The 22,229-nt window shown below is 41.7% G+C and overlaps 1 protein-coding gene across 11 annotated transcripts in view; it reads right to left on the reverse strand.

Annotated features, from left to right (window-relative positions):
• Positions 1 to 1,479: 1,479 nt before the first annotated feature.
• The window catches only part of NAV3 (neuron navigator 3), a 430,222-nt gene continuing 409,472 nt past the window's right edge, over positions 1,480 to 22,229 (reverse strand). For all 11 annotated transcript variants that reach the window (XM_080971313.1, XM_080971308.1, XM_080971315.1 and 8 more), the window contains 10 exons: positions 21,403 to 21,500; positions 20,663 to 20,758; positions 18,467 to 18,635; positions 16,187 to 16,422; positions 15,011 to 15,165; positions 13,550 to 13,621; positions 12,492 to 12,688; positions 10,545 to 10,663; positions 8,887 to 9,084; positions 1,480 to 4,376 (listed from right to left, as the gene is read on the reverse strand). In XM_080971313.1, the coding sequence (XP_080827439.1) occupies positions 4,257 to 4,376; positions 8,887 to 9,084; positions 10,545 to 10,663; positions 12,492 to 12,688; positions 13,550 to 13,621; positions 15,011 to 15,165; positions 16,187 to 16,422; positions 18,467 to 18,635; positions 20,663 to 20,758; positions 21,403 to 21,500 (1,460 nt within the window). In that variant the 3' untranslated portion in view covers positions 1,480 to 4,256. The remainder of the gene's footprint in view (positions 4,377 to 8,886; positions 9,085 to 10,544; positions 10,664 to 12,491; positions 12,689 to 13,549; positions 13,622 to 15,010; positions 15,166 to 16,186; positions 16,423 to 18,466; positions 18,636 to 20,662; positions 20,759 to 21,402; positions 21,501 to 22,229) is intronic.

Below are 22,229 nucleotides of genomic sequence, written 5' to 3' on the forward strand. Positions count from 1 at the left end.
ACTTCAGACTGTGATAGAAACATCAGTATACCCAGATCAGGTGGGCTTTATTCACCAAAGGCAGGGAGCAGAACATAATTCAAGGGTGATCCAAGATGGTTGCTTTAAATAGCAAAAGAACTGTTCAGTTGCAATTATTTCTCTTGATGCTGAAAAAGCATTTTTACAAAATATAGCATTAGAGTCTATGTCAGGGGTAGGCAACCTAAGGCCGATGGGCCACAAGCAGCCCACAGGGGTTGTTTAGCTGGCCCATGAGCCGACCCCGAACCAAGCCGCCCGCTCAGCGAGTCCCCGCAAGCTGCGCTAAACTGGCGCAGCACAGTGCAGGGACTTGCTTCTGCAGCGCTGGAAATTGTGTCTGCGCTTGCTCAGATGCCGAAATCACGTCTGTGCAAATGCAGACACCGGAAATTGAGGCCGCATGCGCTGACACGTGGTTTAGACACCACCTACCAGGTTCTTAAAAACAAAACATTAACAGTTAATAGAATGTTGTAGTTTAGGTTCTTGTAACTAACAGAGATATTATGTGTTCTTTCTTATGCCTGTCCTCCTAATTTATCTAGATTTCTTCTAACGGTAGTCTTGGCTACTGTATCATGGTACCAGAATGTCAAAACTGGTTTTGAAAACAGAAGAGCCAAAATAGTATGGAAACTCACTTTTAAAACAATAATGTCTGTAATAAATTGATAATTGAATACAGGTGTAGGAGCATGCAGATTTGCTGTGTTTTCCCTATTCTGCCCTGCAAACTATAATTAGGTGAAGAGATTCAATCAAGCACATTCTGTATAATCCTACCATTTAGAAATTATTTGAGGAAGTACATCCATTACTATAGTAATGACTTTTTTTTAATAGAATGAGTTTCATAGCATATGTAAAAACAGAAGCTTCTGTAAATGTGTTTCATTCTGCTTATGCTATTTTCATGTGCTTTAATACTGACTTGCTTCGCCCACCACACCCAAAATGTGAGTATTCTCTATTTTTCAGCAAACGTTACTTTTCCCACGAGGGTTTTATATTTTGCTTAATGCAACAGTTCCGCCTTTTCACCCGTCTTTGAATTTAACTCATCCAAGTACCAAAAGCAGCCTACAATTTGGTGAAGTGGAAGCAGTTAACATGTTTGGAGCTTTCTGGATACCTACAGTTAGGTATCATGCAATATGTAGGGCCTACATAGTAACAAATTTGAGGCTTCCACATGTGAAAATGGTTCATGGAGGTACAAATAGTAGGAACAATTTGGTTTGGTTCATATTTTAATGTGAACCTACCTAATTCACTCTTCCTGAAACAATATGTGAACTGAAACACAACTGATCCTTTGAAATTCACATTTCCACAATTTTTGTAATGCAGTTGTCAGACTAAAAATATGTGTACATAAATGCACCAACTAGTGTGAACAAAAATGCATATATTATTGAAAGTAACACTGCAATGTGCAAAAGACAACAGACTCAGTTGTCAATAAATAATTCCACTTTAATGGCAAAGTAATAATTTAGACAGATACAGTGTGCACACTTGCAAAAAATATATGCAAGCTGGTTTACAAGCTAGAAGAACAACAAATCAATAGAAAATACATCATCCAGTTAAGTCTGATGACACCAAATACTTATTATTAGGGCTTTACAAAGACTACAAAACTTTTCAGATGATTTATCTCACTGTTTCTGTCTATTTACATGATATGTTACATCAAAAATGTACAAAATATAAAATGTATACAGACAAATGTTTCACAAACATTTTAAAGTTGTAAACTAGGTGGACTCATTGAGATGTATTGCAGGGAAATTTGTATTATGTGGTACATACATACAGGTATTTTGTGTGTGTGCGTCAAAATGGCAGGAATTCATGGGTTTGCTTATATGTTGTTTCAGACCACATATATCATAAAGAGCAGTTGTTGTTTTAGTCATCTGCCAGAGAGTGGCATGTCATTTAACAATATGAGAAAGTAATCTAGGATTGGTGCCTGACTTCAGACTACATTCTTTGTGCATAATATCAGAGTTTTATTTAGTAGGGCAATAGCACCATGCAGGGGACCTGTAGCTTCAGTGCTGCAGCAAGGAAAACTACACTGATTTCCTTGACTTTGTTTTATAAAGTAGATGGGCCACAGGAGTTTGTAGCACCAGTTACACGTCCTGAAGGTACTCACTGGCTAGCTGGATCTGGAAAGCAACCGTTAGCATCCTATTGCAGTGAACGTGATGTGCTCAGAGTTGGCAATTTCAGGACTGTGGCTCTAAGTATACAAGTGCATGTCTACACAATGCCATAGCCCTTGTATTACTTCCGTTTATTTGAATTGGCATATCCAATTACTCTGATCAGTTTTCATTCAAACTGGTGTAGTCTGCCAGGATATACAACATTTTTGTATTTGCCTAAGATGTATTGGCTTTTATAATGTAGATTGAAACATGCTCACTCTAGCATGGATAGCTCCTGCATAGTCATAACAATTCTAAATACAGGACAAACACACCATTGTTTTTAAATATATATATTTTTAAAAACCTCCAGATTGTATGGTTTGCGCTCTGGATATTTTTAACTTTATTTTTTTTGCAACATACAGGTAATCTCAGTAAATGAAACATCTCTTAACACCAACAAGATAAAATACAGTTTCTTATTTTTGTTGTTGCTGTCACTGTTGTTTGCTTTCATTTGTGCAAGGCTTTTTTTTTTTTTTAACATTAGAAGACCCTCCCAGTAGACTGTGCAAAACCAACCCCCCTCCCCCTTTACAGTATAAACTTTTCTCTCAACCACAGTGGACAATCACTGTGTCATAATGCTGAATTTCTTCATGTACAACAATTGCAATCAAAACAGCATGCTTCAAACTGGGGGGGGGGGGAATGAAGAGGAAGGGAAAAGAATAAAGAAATATTTGTGCTCATGCTGCACCAAGTGCACCCAGCTCTGCTGGATAAGATTTTTTCCCAAAACACCTCTCTTTTAATAAGCTCTTTTTCATAGAACCAAATGGACTTAAGCCAACTGTCTCAGGTTTTGTTATTAATCATTGTTTATTATTAGGAGTGGCTTCTGGGTCACTTGAATATTTTAGATGGTAATCTATTCACACAAGATAAAAAATACTATATATATATATATATATATAATCTATCTATATATCTATATCAATAGATCGTTCTTCTAGCCACTTCGTTAAAAAACATGATATACAGAGATGAGGCTACTGTGTTCACTGATGCTCTCTCGTTAGTAAATGAAGAAAGAAAACAGTGTAAATAATCAATGGTTTAACAAATTAAACCAACTGTAAAATTGTTCTAGAAATCGGTTTTAAGGCAGTGAGACAGCACCATAGGAAATGTTCTCTTTTCCCCCCCACTGAAAAGGCTCGAAACATATGAAGCCCTAAGAAAGCCTTTACTCAGTGTCAGATAAGAATTGGTAAAAAAAAACCTTGTTAAGAGGTGGCCAGGTGTTTAAAAAATACCCTCGCAGCTAAAAACAAGTTGTATATAAAACAGATGATTTGTACAGGAAAACAACAACAACAACCCAGAAACCTTGGTGGACCACATCACTGCAAACTTGGCAGCTTAGTATCAAATTGGCACTTTTCCAGCATATATCACAGTAGCGTTTTCCTGGCAATTGCACAAAACTGTTTTGTGCTTTTATGGAGTTTCTTTCTGTATTTTCTTTTTCTTTCTCCAACTCATTTTGGAATGGGCAGCAGTGTACAATTCAAACACTACCGTTGTGTCTTGTAATGAGTGCCATGGGGCACCGGCAGAGGTTAGAGGACCAGGATCGCAAAGACCACTAATGCAGCACCTCGTAGTAAATTGAAGTGTAAAAAAAACCAAAAGGCTTGCATTGTAAACTTTTGAGACAAGAAGAAAGACAGAAAGAAACAACCCCAAGGAGATTCCAGTTTGGCTAACACATGTGCAATCTGCTTAGTTGTCCCCCCTCCCCCTCCCATTAAAAGGCCCTTTCCAGTTGATTGATGGAGTCTCACTCAGCTCCACTGATACTGAAATCTCTTGAAAATAAACTAATTCAAGCTTTCCATTTTGATTTGCTTTCCTGACTTTCTAGAGATAAGTCGACCGCCTATATATGACACAGCACTCACGCTCTCTCTCGGGCCACCCTGGCACGCGCTGCTTCGGCACTGCAGCAGTTAAAGCCGGGACAGTTGAACCAGCATCCTATATAACCAGGCCCGTTCCTCTCTAGAGAGTTGACTCAAGCGAGGGGTCCAGAATATCATCATGGTGACTAGCAGTATCGCTGTCGCAGCTCTGTGCGCTGGAGTAGCTGGCTGCTTCTTTGAGCCTCATTAGCATGTGCATCTGAGGAAGAAACAAGGAAATGCTGGTGTCATTGCTGTTAAGAAGCGAAGGCAACAGTGGTTGTGTGTGAAGACCCATCAAACCCCCTCCAAAATAAATCACACAGGAAACAGAATATTTGTTTAGGATTTTTGGCATTAATTTGGCCACAACTTTGTTTACAGCATGTGAGTGGTTGCTTAGCCATTGGTTCGGACTACCTGAACCTGCACCGGCAGGAACAGGACTGACAACTGGAAGTCAGTAAGGGAAAACAAACTGGGGGAGCAGAGAGGCAGATTTCCGCCTCTTAGTTCACCCCAGATGTTCCCAGGAACTCTGGCATGGTCCTACCCCTGAGAGGGGATCGGACAGAGCAAATCGAGTCCCTGGATTCCTTTAACGGAATTCCCTAGCAGCAGCAACAAAATTGAGGAGCAGGCACAGCCAATCCATAATCCCCTCCACCAAAGGATGAACCAGTGCCTACCCGCCAACCTTACAAAGTTGTGACGATTTGCTACACAGTAGGCAAAAACCAAATGGCATCAGCCAAGTGGCAAAATTCCTACTGGGCCCCTGCTCCAAAAACAGACGGCCCCTAGATAGGCATAGCAAGGTCAAAAACACAACCTTAAATTATAGGGAGGGAGATCCACTGCACAATGCGAAAGAGGAAGTATTTCGCCACGTGCAGCCCCTTATGTGCCAATCAAACCCCAACCGACAGAAATCTGCCCCAGTAACAAAGGGGAGACCAATGAGGCAGGGAGGTCATCCAAACGGGCCCACCCCAGCAACAAGAAGGCAGTTTGGTGATCTCACCGCAACATGTGGCTCTCAATGATTTGGAGGACACGATCTCTGCTTTCAAGCCTTTGAGCAGGCAACAGGGACATGTGATGGGTTCAGCACTTTGAAAAACCAGTGCTGGCTGAGATGGCAAACTTTTGAATCCCTCTTCTTTTTTTAGAAGTCTCCACAGGCAGAGAGCAATGGAAACTTTGGAGAGAATCAAAGGCTGCAGGAATTCAAAGGTGTTTAAAGGACAGGGAGCTCTTGATCTGAGCCACGATCCTGAATCCATTTTCCCAACGCCAAGGTAAGAATAGACTAGGCTTTTGGTGTCAGAATACACTGTGGGGATAAAAGGGAATGCAATCGCTTTTGCATACACAGTCACACCATCTTAGAGAAGAAGAGGAGGTGGGAACTGAAGTGGAGTGGACTGAAGCCAGCTGCTGGATACAAGAGCACCATCTGCTGCCCAGGAGCCGACCTTGGCAACAGAAAATAGCATGCCACAGCTGCGAGGCTGGTTTCCAGAGGAGCCTTTAAGCACATCTTACTTAACATCAAGAGCCCCGGAGAGCTGTAAGATGCTCAGTGCCTAAAATTACTGTAATTATAGTTGGTATTTAGAAATCGTCCCTCTCGCCATGTTGCTCAGGGAATTGATCTTACACCACCAGCATTTTTAAATGGTGCATTATTTGAACGAAGTGCTTTGGTTTTTCTGAGCAAAGAAAAGTGGGCTATGTGCTTTCTCTTGCCCCAGTACCTTCTTCTCAGATTTATTTGGGTCTTATCAGCTTTACAGTGGCCACAACCATATAGTATGCCCCTCTGCAGGATATATACCGTATTTTTCGTCCCATAGGACGCACCTAGTTTTTTGGGGGGGAAATAAAAGTCGGGGAGCAGCGGGATGGCAGCGCTGCGCCTCCCCGCTGTCCCCCGAGCTTGTGGGGCTGGCCGATGTCTGCCCGAAGCACGGGGCGCTCTGCTTCAGCGCGCCCCACGCTCCGTGCAGCAGGCTGCAGATGTCTGCCCGGCGCGAAGGGCACTCTGCTTCAGGGCGCATCGCGCGCCGGGCGGCAGGCTGCTATCCTCAGCGCGGGGAGCCCTGCGGGAACTCCCGTGGGCTCCCCAGGCTTGCTGATAGCTTCCTGAAGCCTGGAGAGCGAGAGGGGTCGGTGCGCACCAACCCCTCTCGCTCTCCAAGCTTCAGCGAAAGCCTGTATTCGCCCCATAGGACGCACACAGATTTCCCCTTCATTTTTGGAGGGGGAAAAGTGTGTCCTATAGGGCGAAAAATACGGTAGGTTGCTAGCCACAAGTCTTTGGGTTGAATAATGTTGTGCACCTTGTTTATATATGTTAACATTTTGATTATGTTTGTCGCGGGGGAGGTTGGTGGAATTTTGGTCGTGGTTGTTTTATTTTATAATGCTTTGCTACTGATTTTTTAGCTGCCTTCAGTTCCTTTTTAAAAAAATTGAATAGAAATGGAAATAAATAATACCACTAAAGTGGTGTAAGGGAGGATCCAGCCTTTAATTCAGCTACTTCTCAGGATCTTTCCCCACTAAACCTCTAATATTCACTTGGATATATGCGACTTCCCCCCTTTTGTCGTTTTCACTCTTAAATTGTGATGGGACATCTGGTGGGTAGATCAAAATGTTTGCAATTGGCACAGAAATAGACTGATATCCTGAGATGATATCTCCTTGATGTGAAGCTAAAATAATAGTTACATTCAGGCACAAGTCCTGTATAATCTGATTAGATCCTTTTTATGGCAGTATACGGTGAATAAAAGGTAAAGGTAAAGGACCCCTGACAGTTAAGTCCAGTCACAAATGACTCTGGGGTTGTGGTGCTCATCTCGCTTTACTGTCTGACATTTGTCTGCAGTTTTTCCAGGTCACATGGCCAGCATGACTAAGCTGCTTCTGGCAAAACCAGAGCAGCACATGGAAACGCTGTTTACCTTCCCGCCAGAGCGATACCTATTTATCTACTTGCACTTTGACGTGCTTTTGAACTGCTAGGTTGGCAGGACCTGGGACCGAGCAACGGGAACTCACCCCGTCGCGGGGATTCAAACTTTGACCTTCCGATTGGCAAGCCCTAGGCTCAGTGGTTTAGACCACAGCGCCACCCTTATAGGATGAATAGACACCAATATTATCTTGGGTACACTATATGGAGGCAGATGACAATTTAAAGCAACCATATAAGAACCCAAGACTATTTGGAGGAATATATGCATGAGCAATGCTATTTTTTTTTCTAGAAAAAGAAGTGCTGGAACTCACCATGAACACCACCCTTGTTCTCTTATGACAATGGCGCTCACTGGAGTTCCAGCTGAAAAAAACCCTTGTGCATGAGGATTACCTACTCATGATTCTGGGCAAGCTACTTGGGGAGTAAGGTGATGTTTAAACCTCAAGGAATTATATTGAAATAAAAGATCAGGAAGCTGGGCCCAGTGGCGGAGCTACATGCTCCAGCACCGGGGGGGGGGGCAGAGAGCAGGCGGGGCTGGGCTGGTGGCGGAGCTACATGCTCCAGCACCGGGGGGGGGGCAGAGAGCAGGCGGGGCTGGGCTGGTGTGCATCCTGGGGGAGGCGGGGGCAGCCGTGATGGCACGCTGCCGGGGGCGGTGCGCTCCCCTTGCACTCCTCTTCCTCCGCCAGTGGCTGGGCCAACACAAAACAAGTGAGTCAAGAAAAGAGGAGAGAGGAGAAAGTTAACTGAAAGCAAGGAATGATGGGGATGAAGGAAAGAGCAGAGACAGCACCGTATGGAAAGAAGGGAGTCAAAAAAAAAAAGGAGTGAGCAGAAAAACAGTCTAGGAAGTGCAATGTGGTGCTTAATTGGAGAGCTGTGAAACTTACCGTATTTTTCGCTCTATTAGACACACCGGACCATAAGACGCACATAGCTTTCCCCCCACCTCCCTCAAGAGCCGCTCGCTCTTTAGAGAGAGCGCGGCTCTTGGGGGCTTTTCTGGGAGGTGGGGGAAGGGACAGAGCCGCATGCTCTGTCCCTTCCCCCACCTCCCGCAAAAGCCAGGGATAGCCGCGTGAAGCCTCCGCAGGCATGGGGAGCCTTCATCCCCTGCCCAGGAGAGGCTGCGCACGGCTAAGGCTCCCCCATGGGCCGCACTCCCTTTAAAGAGCGCGCGGAATGTGTGTGTGGCTCTTGGAGGCTTTTTCCAAGGAGGGAGAAGGGCAGCCCTTCTCCCTCCTCGGGGAAAAGCCCCAAAGAGCCGCACACACGCTCCACGCGGCTCTTTAAAGGGAGTGCTGAGCAGAGCCTCCCACCTGCATTCGCTCCATAAGACGCACACACATTTCCCCTTACTTTTTAGGAGGGTAAAGTCTTATAGAGCAAAAAATACGGTTAGCAGAAATTGATAATAAATAGCCAACCACCTTTTTGACTTGAACTTGCTGAAAAAGAAAAACATGTCTACATACTTCCACAAGGCAATGTCCACCTACTTGTGCAAAGCAAAACTGATTGCTTAACTGAATTTCTGGTTTCTCTTCTCTCCCCTCCAGCACCCAAATATGTTCTGGAGGTTCCCTTAATCCTCTGGAGCAGTTTTTGGTGGTTTGTGAGGGGGCTACAGGGAAATGGAGAGGAAGGATAAACTCTGCTGTGTGAGTAGATAGCCTCTCCCACTATGTAGGCTCTCACAATAATAATAGCACAGTAATAATAATCCTTTTACCAAAGGATCTCCTTCTGAATCTGTCTGTGGAATGTGCTTTGAAGTGGTTCCTTCTTTGGCAGATGCATAACCTTCATAACCAACATCTTCCGGTCTCAACTGAAGCAATGATGACCAGTCATGCTGCAGTGAACTCCATGGACAAGTATCTGCTATCCACTTTGAAGGATCTTCCCAAGGTGCTCGTTTGCCATACATCTAAGTGTCCATTGCAAAATAGAAAAACAAATGGGTCGTTTAATTTCAGTTGGAGAATGTTCAGCATGGTAGTGCAAGACCTTTTGGCCCAAATTTGTTGCATGACAACAAAATGGGACGAGGTTCATTAACTCTCCCTTTTGCATTTTCAGGTGATAGAAACTCAACCTCACTGGGGCTGGCAGGTAATTTTTCCCCCTCCCCAGAATCATGACATGTAGGGTGGGGGGAGGGAATGGCAGCTTCCAATGGATACCGTCATTTCTCCCCAGAACGCCCATCTGAATGACATTATGCCATGACATACTGCTCTTCTAGCCTTTTCTGGGGAAGAAAAATGGCAGCTGGCAGTAGTGAAGAATGCCAGTGAGTTTCATGCCTCCATAACCTCAAAATTCCTCCCAACCCAAAATGCATCCACATTTTTTGGCCGACATATAGGATACAGTCAGAAGGGAAGCAGTTTTGTCTAGGGCAGGGGGTCACAGGCTTAAATTTCCACGTCCCACAGTCCCTATCCTGATCGGCTCCACTTTTGTTTAAATATACAGTTAAATACAACACAGCACTTGGCACAATGCATAGTTTGGTCACATATTAGTTGTATTTTCAAACCCTGAAATTCTCAGTGCCATGAAGACGCCATTTTAGCGTCCTTGGATGGTTGTAGATGCTGCTCCTATTTTGTATTGGAATCTTTCTTGAAAGCACTTTCGAAAAATTAGTGTAATATTTAAACAATTCAGGATGCTTCAATTGTGACTTATTGACAAGCCAATATCTTTATAATTAACATGTTACAATTGATGTAACATGTTATTGCATTTATATCCCACTTTTTCTCAAAGTTGCTCAAGGTGGTGTACATGGTTCTAACCCTGTGAGGTAGCTTAGGCTGAAATGCATCCAGGGTGCTTCATGGCCAAGAGGGGATTTGAACTGTGGCTTCCAAGTACTACACCACACTACCTCTCAATGGTTAAAAAAAATGGAAGTAGTTAATATTTTGGGTGAGTGCTAGTTGCCAATATAACTAGATCACTTTTAGTGATTTGCCATAACCAGAAGTTTATAAACCCGAGGTTCAGTCTGAGAATGAAATAACAAGTACTTCAAAATTTCACATTGCCAGAACCACCACCTCTCTCCTATGCAAAAGCCATTCAGGCAATAAACCACTAAATACATAAAAGTAATTTTGTCTCTTTCTCCCTCTTCTTCTTTCTTAATTAAGCACAGAGGATTGCTAAAACGAAGCTCTAAATTTAGAAGGAATTCATTCTCCTCCAGATATGTAGTATGCACCAAGAGGATGAAAATGGGCACAAAAAGCTGATGCTGATATATTTCAGTGTCCCCCTGTCACAGATTAGCCAGAAGTGTCTTGTAAAAAAAAGTAAAAATACCCATTGGGAAACGCATATGCTTTTTACACTTTTGGAATCTGTTTAAAGTCTTACCTGAAGTCCTTCTCTCACAGCTTCCATAATATATGGTACCAAGGAATAATTCCAGAGGTCTGTGAACCACACTCTGGAACCATCAACGTCTATAGGGCAGGGCAGAAAAAGGCGAGGACCTGAGATAGGAATTATTTTTTGTTAGAAAACATGAACTCAGCAAGCTGTTTAAAGCAGACAGGGGGGATATTATGGCCCTCCTGATGTTGTTGGACTACAGCTCCCATTATCCCTGACCACTGGCCATGCTGGAAGGGGTGGATAGGAGTTGGGGTCCAATCACACATGGTTGGTGGCAGATTTCCCATCCCTGAAGTTAACATTCCACATTCACAATTCTTCAAAACATATAGTGGCATTTTCTTGCATTTAGCTTGCTACTTGTACATAAGATATGACAACATGTTTTGTAAAAAAGAAGAAGAAAAGGGCAATATCTGGCATTATTTTGGAAGTTTGCAACATAGCAAATATGAGCTCTGCTTTTATTAAAATCAAACTCCTTCATAGGTCCTATATTGTGTTTGTTTCTGTTGGGAGAAATGACACAATACTGTACTCATTTCTTCTGAAAGCAAGGCATGCTGTTACATAAATATGCTGAACTTATTTCACTTGCTTGTTTATGTTGCAGCAGCTGCCAGCTGCTACATGGCAAATGTCAAAGTAAATTGTGGCCAATTGGGAATGCTTATAGAGAAAAGCTGAATTTTAAAAATCTCTCTCTTTTAAAAATGTAAAATTATGTTGCCTGTCTTAGCCTTATCTGTCCCCAGTGCCATTAATGTCATTGGCTGCCATGCTCTGATGTCACAGAGGCCAACAGTGGCGGATGGATCATGGCCCTCTAATTACCATTGTCTTAGTGTATTTGACATCATAGAAGGACAATAAAGCATAGTTTAGTGCTAGGGAAACTGAGTTGTTATTTTTACAATGCTTTAGTTGCTTGCAGGCTAGGACATTCCCAGGGATGTTCTGACCAGAAATTCAACTGCACTAGCTGAGCCTTCACCTCACGCACCACCCACCATTTTTGTTGTTATTGCTGTGGCTTAAAAAAAGAAGGGGGAAACTCCTCCCACACATCATATTTAAAGCTAAGGGAACCCCTCCACATTTATTTGTTTTTTAAAAAAGAAAGCCATTCACAAGTCACTAAATATTTATCCACCCACCCAGTGGCAGAGCTTCATGTTCCGGCACCAGGGGGCGGAGAGCAGGTGGGGGAGGGGCTGGCGCGCGTCCCAGGGGCATGGCGCCAGGCGGGGGGGGGAAGCCGTGATGGCACCCCACCAGGATCGCGCTGCCAGGGGTGGTGTGCTCCCCCCACACTCCTCTTCCTCCACCAGTGCACCCACCCCACTTTCATGGCGGATGAATGGGCCTGAGAAAATGGGGGTGGGTTATATCTCAGTTCTAAAAACAACCACAGATCATGTTGAAGTAATGGCAGTCTTGTGAATTTGTTTAAAATGTCCTCTCACTCCACTCTCTTGGCTGATATCCCTGTTTTAATTTGTGAAATAAATCTACAGCTGTGTACTAGTACTGTGCTAATGAAAGTCAGAAAACAAGGGAAAATATGTTAAAGGGGCGGAAAGTTAGAAAGAATCCCAGAAACCTTTTGAAAAATGGACAAGCAGGAAAAGGACAAAGGAAGAAAAAACTCAACTAGCAAACTGCAGTTGTGTAGCATGAGTGAGCAATTGCATGTCCTTTTCATTTTAGTAGGATTTTTTTAAAACTATAAGCAGCATTACCAAGTTTGCCAACCCAAGCTCCAGCTCAATCCACTCTTAAATATTTTGTTTGAGCACAAAAGGTCAGCTGCCAATTAATTTGACATCAGTGAAGCAGACTCACGGTAAGCCTGTAAGTTTAGATAAGCCTCAAGATCCCGTTTTTGTCCCATAATTTGCATTATTAATTGAAGAAAGGCCTCACCGATGGTTACATCAGAAGAACTGTGCGTTTCTAAGAAGCTGTTCAGATGATGCCATGTCTTCGGAATCCAGTCAATTATTTTGATGAGGTCATTATTGCGTGCGCTCCTCTCTATTTCTGTCTCAATCAGTTTCCTTCTCAGATACCTGGATAAGAACCCTTTGACAGGCTCCATGTGGTTGGCACACAGCACCCACCTATGCAGGCAAAGAATCAGTTAGAGAACGTATTCACATTACAGGAACTCTGGGCAATCCACTAAAATGGATAGATTGTGCCTCTTCACATACTGCATAATTAAACTACAAACAATATTATTATCATCGGCCAATGTGATAGGCGCAAGCTTAAATGGCTAAAAAGAAAATGTGAAACAATTACGTGGAAGATTTGGGCTTCAGTCCTCTAGGAGACCTGACAGCATCCTCTGTATTCAGAGATTGTGTATCTCTGACTACCAGATGCTAGGAATTATCAACAGGGGATGGTGAGCCCTTCTTGAGCTTGCCTGTGGCACTTGGTTGGCCACTGTCTGTAAACAAGCTGCTGAGCTAGACGGCAGAACTGCCACAGGACCATGATTCTTAAATTTCTTCCTCATAACTCATAGATTCTCTTCAATATCAGGCCCTAAGCTCAGTGAGAAAGGTAAAAATTTGATGAAATCTCTGTCTGTCTATCTATCCACATACCGGTATATTTTTTTCCAACCCTGCAAAGGTGACCTTTTGGGCATCAATATCCCAAACTATTTGGACAGAGTGCACAGCAGTTTTACCACCTTGGTGCCTTGGAAATGTGGTAAAAAGGCATGGTCTCCTTTCACAAGTTACTAAACGCCACTTGGCATTTAACTTTTGTTTTCTTTTAGGACTATCTGGAAACATATCTATGTGGTGGCTTCCTGATGTATCCACATCAGAAAGAACAGACCTGTTACAACACACACACACACACACACACACACACACACACACACACACCATATATATATATATATATAACCTCAAAGGTTTAAACCTAGATCAGAAGAAGCATTTTTAAACACAATTTTTTACCTGAAATTTTGATGCAGTTCAAGGTTAGGTGAAGATGAAACTCCCTGGTTCATAGTTCCAATAATATAGGGACTACAGAAATAAATAGAGCTGCCAATTAATTTAACACATTTACATCTTGCCATTTATTTGTTTTTAAATGTTAGGCGGAATTGGAAAAACCCCCAACATAAAACCACCATTAAAATATGATAAAATATCAAATTCAGGAAAACTGTGTTTTTGCAGCATGAAAATAAAAACCAAAAGGCAACACTAAAATCATTGTTAATCCCCCCCCCATTTTTATTAAGTTTTATTATATTTATTGCAACATTAGTTATTGTTATGCTTTGGGTTTTCTGGTTATTGGCCTTTATCATTTCTTAAACAAAAACATGGGCTATATATGTAATAAGTAAGTAAAAAAATCAAAACATGGCCAAAAGTGAATACAATGTTTTCACCTGACATCTGCTGGTCTGTCTCCCAAATCCTACCTACCCTAACAGTCTAACAGTCTAACAGTCTGTCAGTGTTACAAAGAAACCAGTTCTCTGATTGTCACTCCCTAACTATCAAAGGCCAGGCAGCCAGAGAAAGGCCTCTGGAGATCTAATGACCAAGAATGTTCATTTTTGATGTCCTCTTCCTTCTATTCATTTTACAATGTGTTACCGTATTTTTCGCTCCATAAGACTCACTTTCCCCCTCCTAAAAAGTAAGGGGAAATGTGTGTGCATCTTATGGAGCGAATGCAGGCTGTGTAGCTATCCCAGAAGCCAGAACAGCAAGAGGGATTGCTGCTTTCACTGCACAGCGATCCCTCTTGCTGTTCTGGCTTCTGAGATTCAGAATATTTTTTTTCTTGATTTCCTCCTCCAAAAACTAGGTGCGTCTTATGGTCTGGTGCGTCTTATAGAGCGAAAAATACGGTAATTTGCATTGCATAAAGGAATTTTGTGTGTGTCAGCAATGACTCAGCTGAGCTTATTTCTACCACACACTGCTGCCACTCTACTGTTTATCAGGCATTACCTTCACTTCTGTCATCTCTCTAAAACGGGTGTGTAAGGTCCTGATCAGTTTCATTTCATTCTAGGCTAGCAGGGCTTGGATTCTATAATGTAGAAGACTCATAACTGGACTCATAAACAAGCATAGCTTGTCACTGTTGCCAAGATCTTAGAGATAAGCTATGCTTGTTCATATGAATTTATAGGGTGCAGTTACTTATATGAAATTGTATGAAGTGCTTATTTGAAGTGACAGCAATTTATAACAGCCATATCTATGATAGTAGAATATTAAGCTTTCACTGCTATTGAGAATACAGGTTCTTACTTAATTGTGTTGTGACATGCACAAATAAATGCTTTAAAGCTTTTTGGATTAAAACTCCTGTCAGCTCCAGTCAGCAACCTGTACCACACCAATGACTTACACTCAGCATATTCAAAACAAGGTAAAGAGCAAACCTACCATTTGTTATATTTACAGTTGAGGAAACCATTGAAGATGTCACTCAAAGAACCAACATGATGGAGGTTGTCAAGAATTATTACCACAGGAAGGTCAGCACTACTGTTATCAGCACTGCATTGTTCAGCCAAATTGGCAAGGTATTGTTGCACATCCTTAAAGAAAAGAAGGAAGAACCCAGTAAAACAGAAGATGCTTAACTAACAGCCTCACAGTTGCAAAACTTCCACTAAAACGAACTGCTGCTTAAACCATTTTTGACAATGTCAGCCTGAGGCACTTGCTCTGAGCATTCTTTTCTTTTTTAAAAATTGGTTTTCAGTAACAGGATCCTAGTTAAGTCTAACCATCTGAACCACAAGGGGAAGCCTTATAAGACGTATCACGCCTCAGAGAGACACCCTGACTTCTGTTCCTTCAGAAGAAGGTGTGAAAGGAGCTTCATGCAGGGTTTCTGAGTGGAAGTGCCCCACACATAGAGTTGTATGTGTGTAGAACCCCCTTTTACATCCTTTCCTGGACATGTGGAGGCTAAAGATGGCCCAAGTTGGCGGATTCCAATTTCACCTTCCATAATACAACTGAATGAGCAATGGAATTACTCATTCACTTTCTAGGTAAGATGGAAGAATTTCTTCATTCAAAGTAATTCATTTTCTCTAAAAAGCTGCAGGTTGTGAATTAGGTGGGGCATCAAATATACAATGTACGAGTGTGTTGGTTAAATTTTTGAAGACAGATTGTTTTTCATGTACATCAACACTGGAAAAATCTTTGCAACATGACAGAAAGCATGAAAATGGTGGGATGATAAGGTTGATATTGCAAGTTTCTGACTGTGTCATTTTTGATCCACTCTGAATACTGAAAAATTTCCATATTATGAATGGTTTTGAATAAATGTTGTTTTTTAAAAAAAGACAAAGAAAAAAAGCAGAGATTGGAGATTTAACTTTCAATATGCTAACTGATAATGATAAAACACCTTAATTTATTTGTAAATATTTGCAATCACAAATGGCTACTGTATTGAGACTATGCTGGGAAATCCTAAATAAAAATAAAAAGAACAAAAGGAAACATCAGCAATTACATAAGTCCATGGCATGTAATGAAACATCTGCAGTTTCTTAAAAATTGTACAGTTGATAGCTGTTGGTTCTTTTTATGTCTTACCTTGCTTGATTTGTGATCTACATTAAAAGTAGCAATGGCATCTTCCATTTTTTTCCTGCCAGACTTCGTTATCACATATTCTGCAAGCCTGTTGGCTAAATAGGTCTTCCCAGTGCCACTAGGTCCTGACAGGATAATTCTGTGATGCTCCATCAGTAAGTTAAAGTACCGTTGGCTAATTGGTTTAGGAATTAATGTATCAAACACAAAGCTGTCCAAACTATTTTCTTCTACTCCTGAAAATGAGATAGGGGGGAGAAGAAATGGTAGGGGGTGAGGAGAGGAAATCTATTTTTCTCTGTCTCATTGTTTTTGGCAAAACATGGAATTATTTAAGAGAAGGAACTTTTAATACTTGCTCCCCCCCCCCTTCTAGTTTTTGAAATGTTGACAGCAGGTAAATGCCCTTAATACAAACCTTTCTTCCAGCATCTGAAAAGCACTGGAAGTGCACAGACCTTTCCTTGGGGCCAAAAAAAGATTAAACAGTGCATTTGCCACATGACTCAATGAGTGGTAGCAATGCAATCAAAGCAAATGTGAAGCGAAAACTCATTGAGGCAGCGATGTATATCTGAAATGTTTGAGGCATTTAAAAGAAAAAGGTCAAAGCGACAGCAGCAAGGGTTAGCAGGAGAGCGATATCACACCAAATGACACAAAGTCTTTTTGAAGACCCTGAAAATAGAATGCCCCCATGGCTACATGAAATATTTAAAGTCCCTGTCTGAAGTGATTGATTTGGAATTCTAACCGTTCATTGTTATATTAAAGTCCTCTTCTGTACTGGTTTTAGATACAAAGCAAAGCAAGTCATCATCAGTCTAGGGTGGTGAAGTGTTAAGGGTGCAAGAGTTCTTGAAGCTTGAATCTGACCCATCTCAAAACTACACAACTGCATCCTCTACACTCATCACTAAATTATTCTCTATACACCCTCCCCCCCCCCGCCCCTGGTGTTATCACATTTACTCATGATGTGGTAGGCTGGAGTCATATGGGGTGAGGGAATTACATATTTAAAAGAAAGATGGCAGCTGCCACATAAATCCTTTGGATGGAAAAGGACCTTAACATGTACATGTTAACTATAAAAACACCAGATGGCTTGATGCAGATTTTGAATACGATAAATATTGTTACATGCCACCCTAATCTCTGAAATTCCAGGGGTTTCAGGTGCTTATCCCTATTCGTGTTTCCTTTTGGGAATCAGACATAGCAAGTGTTGTGAGTGTCTTTATGATACATGGTTTGTTTATACATCTATACAACCCGAGCCTATGATGGAGTGGTACCTCGGGTTACATAGGCTTCAGGTTACTTACACTTCAGGTTACAGACTGTGCTAACCCAGAAATAGTGCTTCAGGTTAAGAACTTTGCTTCAGGATGAGTACAGAAATTGTGCTCCGGCGGCGTGGTGGCAGCAGGAGGCCCCATTAGCTAAAGTGGTGCTTCAGGTTAAGAACAGTTTCAGGTTAAGTAAGGACCTCCGGAACGAATTAAGTACTTAACCTGAGGTACCACTGTATTAACACCTCAAAAGGGTACTGCTTCTCTCATAACTTCAGCCTTCAATTCAAACAGAAATCGAACATTGCTCTCTGACCTCCTGCTTTTTCTCTAGTCTCCAGATCACAAAGCAGCAAATTCTGCCCTAAAAACTCAGGCTCTGTCCTTCTAAATGAGCGTTGGAGGAGGGCCCCCACCCATTTGTCATCTGGCACAGAGCGCCTTTCTTTTGTTCTGTTAACGGCCCATCACCTAGGCTGGCCTGGCTATTCCAGCAATTGAATCTGTGCTGGATACAGGAATTAGAAGGGAGGCCCAGGCATTCAGCCTAACCCCCACCCCCCAAAAAACATCATAACAATATTTATGGACAGCTACCAAAAAGAGGTCCTGCTTGCTTTAGGGATCCCATAAGTTCAGAAGCTCATTTTGCATAGTTAACTTTACTTATAGCTGTAAATTTAGTAACACAACTGGGATGCTACCCAAGAGCATGTACCGTATTTTTCGCTCTATAACACGCACCCGACCATAACACGCACGTAGTTTTTAGAGGAGGAAAATCCGTAGGCATGCCACCCGTAGGCATTTCCTCCATAACACACACAGACATTTCCCCTTACTTTCTAGGAGGAAAAAAGTGAGTGTTATGGTGCAAAAAATACGGTATGTGTTTGTAAGATAAAGGAATTATACTGTGCTAAAAAGAAGCTTCAAGGAGGAAAACACATGCAGAGTAAGGGAATAAAATATAGCATAATTTTACCTTTAAGGTTCACAGTGATTATATTATTATCTCCAACCAGATACCCACAAGGTAGCAATTCAGGCACTTCTTGGCTTTGGGATCGAATGACATCACCTATACAATAACTAGCAATACAGTCTGAACCTAAACCAAGGCTGGTAGCTGGATCCACTCGGAAAACATATTCCTGAAATGAGAAAAGACAAAACACATATGCAGCAGCCATTATATGTGACACAAGGATAGAAGAATTAAATGCACCCACTTGTTTAAATGTCACACTCATTTCCATCATTTACAGATAAAGAACACTCACTATGCTTTAGGTGTAAATGTCAGAAAGCATTTTTTTTATATTTCCCACTGGGGCTCATACAATCTTCAGACATTTTGACATTTACCATAACATAAAATATATGAAATACTCATGAAGCAATGAATAAAAGGGAATCAGATTAAAGAAGGGACTTAACAATACTTTAAACAAGAGAAGAGCTGAACTGAACTGAACTGGGTATTTGGCTGCACATTAAGTATACAAGTTGGCACATTGCCTATCTTGCATCCAAGAGAATGTGTGGTTTGCATGCTGATGCTCATCCAAACATACATTCCAGCTTAGCAACTGGTTTTCTGAGATCATCAAAATTTAAGATAAAATGGTGCTAGCCATTTTATGAACAATAAGCTTCAATGGATGAAGAAAATTTTGAATATGTATGTAGTGCAGACATACCCCGAAAAAGAATTTTATGACATCTTAAAGAACACAGGTTCAATTGCTACACTATAGTTTCTCCCATACTGACGTGTAGATACTCACATTCCATTTAAAGGCACACATTTTGTTTCTGTGTACATTGACCTCAATATATATGTATATCACAATTCTGATAGCATCAAGGCACAGAGGGAATAGCCCATCCTAAGCAGAAAACACCCTATGTGTAAAATGGTTCTTACAAACTTGGATGTTGTAAAACTAATCAATATTTCTGGTCTAAGGAGTGACAAATTCAAATTTTACACTGGCTGTATAGCAGAACAATTAATTTGGCAGCAGATCTTCACACTGCCAATGACTCTGAGGAGTCATCAGATAAGGATATCCCTGGCCCAGAAATGGGGTCTTCACAGCAGCTGCATTTGTTTCTGGTTGGCTCCAGACAGTCCTTTCCATCTTCTCCAGGGCAACACAAACAGAGGAGATGGAGATCCAGGCAGAAAGTTTAGAGCCACCAATAGAGTGGCTGGCTAGCTGCACATGAGGCTGTGTGAAAAGGAACAGCTGCTCAGATCAAGCCTGACATGAGAGCCAGGAATGGGTGTGACACAGCCAGCTTCTATATAAGCTCCCAATCTGAGTTGCTCCATTGCTGAAGCATCTGCTCCTACCCAAGCTCCAGCCTTCCTGGCCTGGGGAACAGGGGAGCAGAGCCGTAGCAAGGTGATCTTGCGCCCTGGCAGAACCATCCAGATTTCGCCCCCTAGCCATGGACAAATTAGCTCTTCTTTACGCCTCTCCTCCAACCGCCTCCTTCCACCCATTCAATTCATCCTCTATTAAAAACCATTTCTTATGAGGCAATAATCAATATTTATCGACATATTTTGCGCTGCCCCCATCGCCTGCACCCCTGGTGGGGGCCCACCTCACCACTCCCTAGTTACAGCCCTGCTGTGGAGTTAGACTAAAAGTGCTACTTCAGTCAGCTGGCTGACCATAAACACTACAAAATGTGAGGGCCCAAGGTGACCTGTATTGAATGGGTTGGAGTGGGGTTGTAGAGCAAACATGAGTAGGCTTAGTTTGGTCAGAATCAAGTATACACTTCCAGTAATTTACTTGGTAAATGAACCACTATAGCTGCTAGAAGGCCGTGAAAATTTGTGTCCCAGGCTTTTTAGACTCGTCCAGCCATGTACTATCTGAAACCAAAGGGGCACATTGGTTGCCAGATGTGAAACATATTAGCATTATTTTCAGCTTCCCTACCCCACTATTGACATTCTGTTTCCTTCATGGTGGGAAGTAAAAAAGGAGCCTCTACCTTCCTAAAAGAACCAATTCACTGCATACAAAAGCCCTCCTTTACCTGCCCCTGATCTATTTGTTTTGGCAAAGCTGCGAGTAATAAGAAAATTTAACACCAGGCAAACATTACAAAACCTAGCCTAGGCTCATCCTTCTGAACTGACTCAAAAAAGTCCTACCTTAAAGAGCCGTCTGATTACACCATCTAATACATCCCATTTTGTTTTACCACTGACTCCAATGGATCCTATCAAATATGCCTGCAGTTTTTGCTCCTGTAAAGAGAAGAGGCATTCAGGGGAGAGATGCGGAAGAACTTACACAATTAAAGTATTATTTTGTAAGACTTACTGAATATTTTTCCCACAGAAGAAGACATTATCCTCCTTTGAGATATGCCACAGTTATCACAACAAAAACTGATGCAAACCTAATACTAATTAAGATATTAATTAAGATATACAGCTGTGCATGCAGATATTTCTGGAAATTAGTTCAGTGATGTGCCAACCTTTTATTTCATCTAATGCAAGATCTAAGGTTGAAATGGGAAACCTTCTGTGGCAAATTTGTGGGGACTACTAACATATAGCCCACAATAGGCCTCTTCATTCAGAAGTAGCTTTAAGGATAGGTAGGTAATTATGTTTCCTATCTAACAAAAGCATGCTGTGACATATATAGACCCGAACTTCTATGAAAGGCAACAGAGCACTTTGCTGTTTATCATCAATTAGAGGCACTGCCAGGATGAAACAAATATAGGTACAAGGTGCGATAGATTAAAAAGGCTGTGGTCAATGTTCCCCGTTGAACTCTTAATTGAATATACTACTGGGTAGTACAGCCTTTGTAACAGCAGAAACATAAGGACAATTATGATGATGAACACAGCAATAAAACCTGGAAGTCAAAGTACCTTGGATCGACCATAGCCCTTGTTTATTGTGACTATAATTTTAACATTCTGGCCTTCTTTATGGAGAGTTCCATCTGTAACATCTTCAAGTAAAATATCTAACAAGCAAGAAACAAATAAAAATGCCCTTTTAAAATTTACTTAGCTTAGCAAAAGAGACCCATTTGATTTTATTTGTAATTCTAAAGTGTACTTAAAAAAAATATAAGCCCGATATATATTCCAACTGCCACTTCTCCTTTAATCATTTGGCAAAAGCAATGCATAATGTTTCGTGATTGATACACTACTGCCCTATCGGGGTTACACTAAAATCTTGTATATCAGAATTATTTTCTGTGGGGCAGCAATCACTTCTCCAAAAGGAAAGACCAAAATAAAAAGCTTACACTTTAGACTTCTCTCTGTCTTATTGGTTTGAGCTGCTGAGTCATTGCTAAAATCAGGCAGAGGTGGGAGCAGGTAAGTTTCTCACAAAACAAATGCCTTGTATCCTGGGTTCTACAAGGGCCAGAGGGTTGCTTTTTATACTTCAGAACATCTATACTTTTTAAGATATAAAAACAGATGATGCCTGTTCCATTCCATTTGCTGAATCTAGGGTTTTCCTGCAAGTATGAAACTCCAATGCATCACCTGCGACTTTAAATAAGAGACTATTTTGGGGGTTGAATCCAAGGTCACCTGCCAAAGATTCTGAAGCCTTGGAGTCAACCCTGCTCTGCTGCCGCCCTTTAAAGTCTCAGACATGGCAGAAAACAACTAGTGGTAGAAGAACCTACAGGGCTAGTGAAGGTGACAAGCCTTTATTTTAACATTTGCAGAAC

Source organism: Podarcis pityusensis (genome assembly GCF_964106645.2).
Source record: "Podarcis pityusensis genome assembly, chromosome: 10".
NCBI classification, from domain to species: Eukaryota; Metazoa; Chordata; class Lepidosauria; order Squamata; family Lacertidae; genus Podarcis; species Podarcis pityusensis.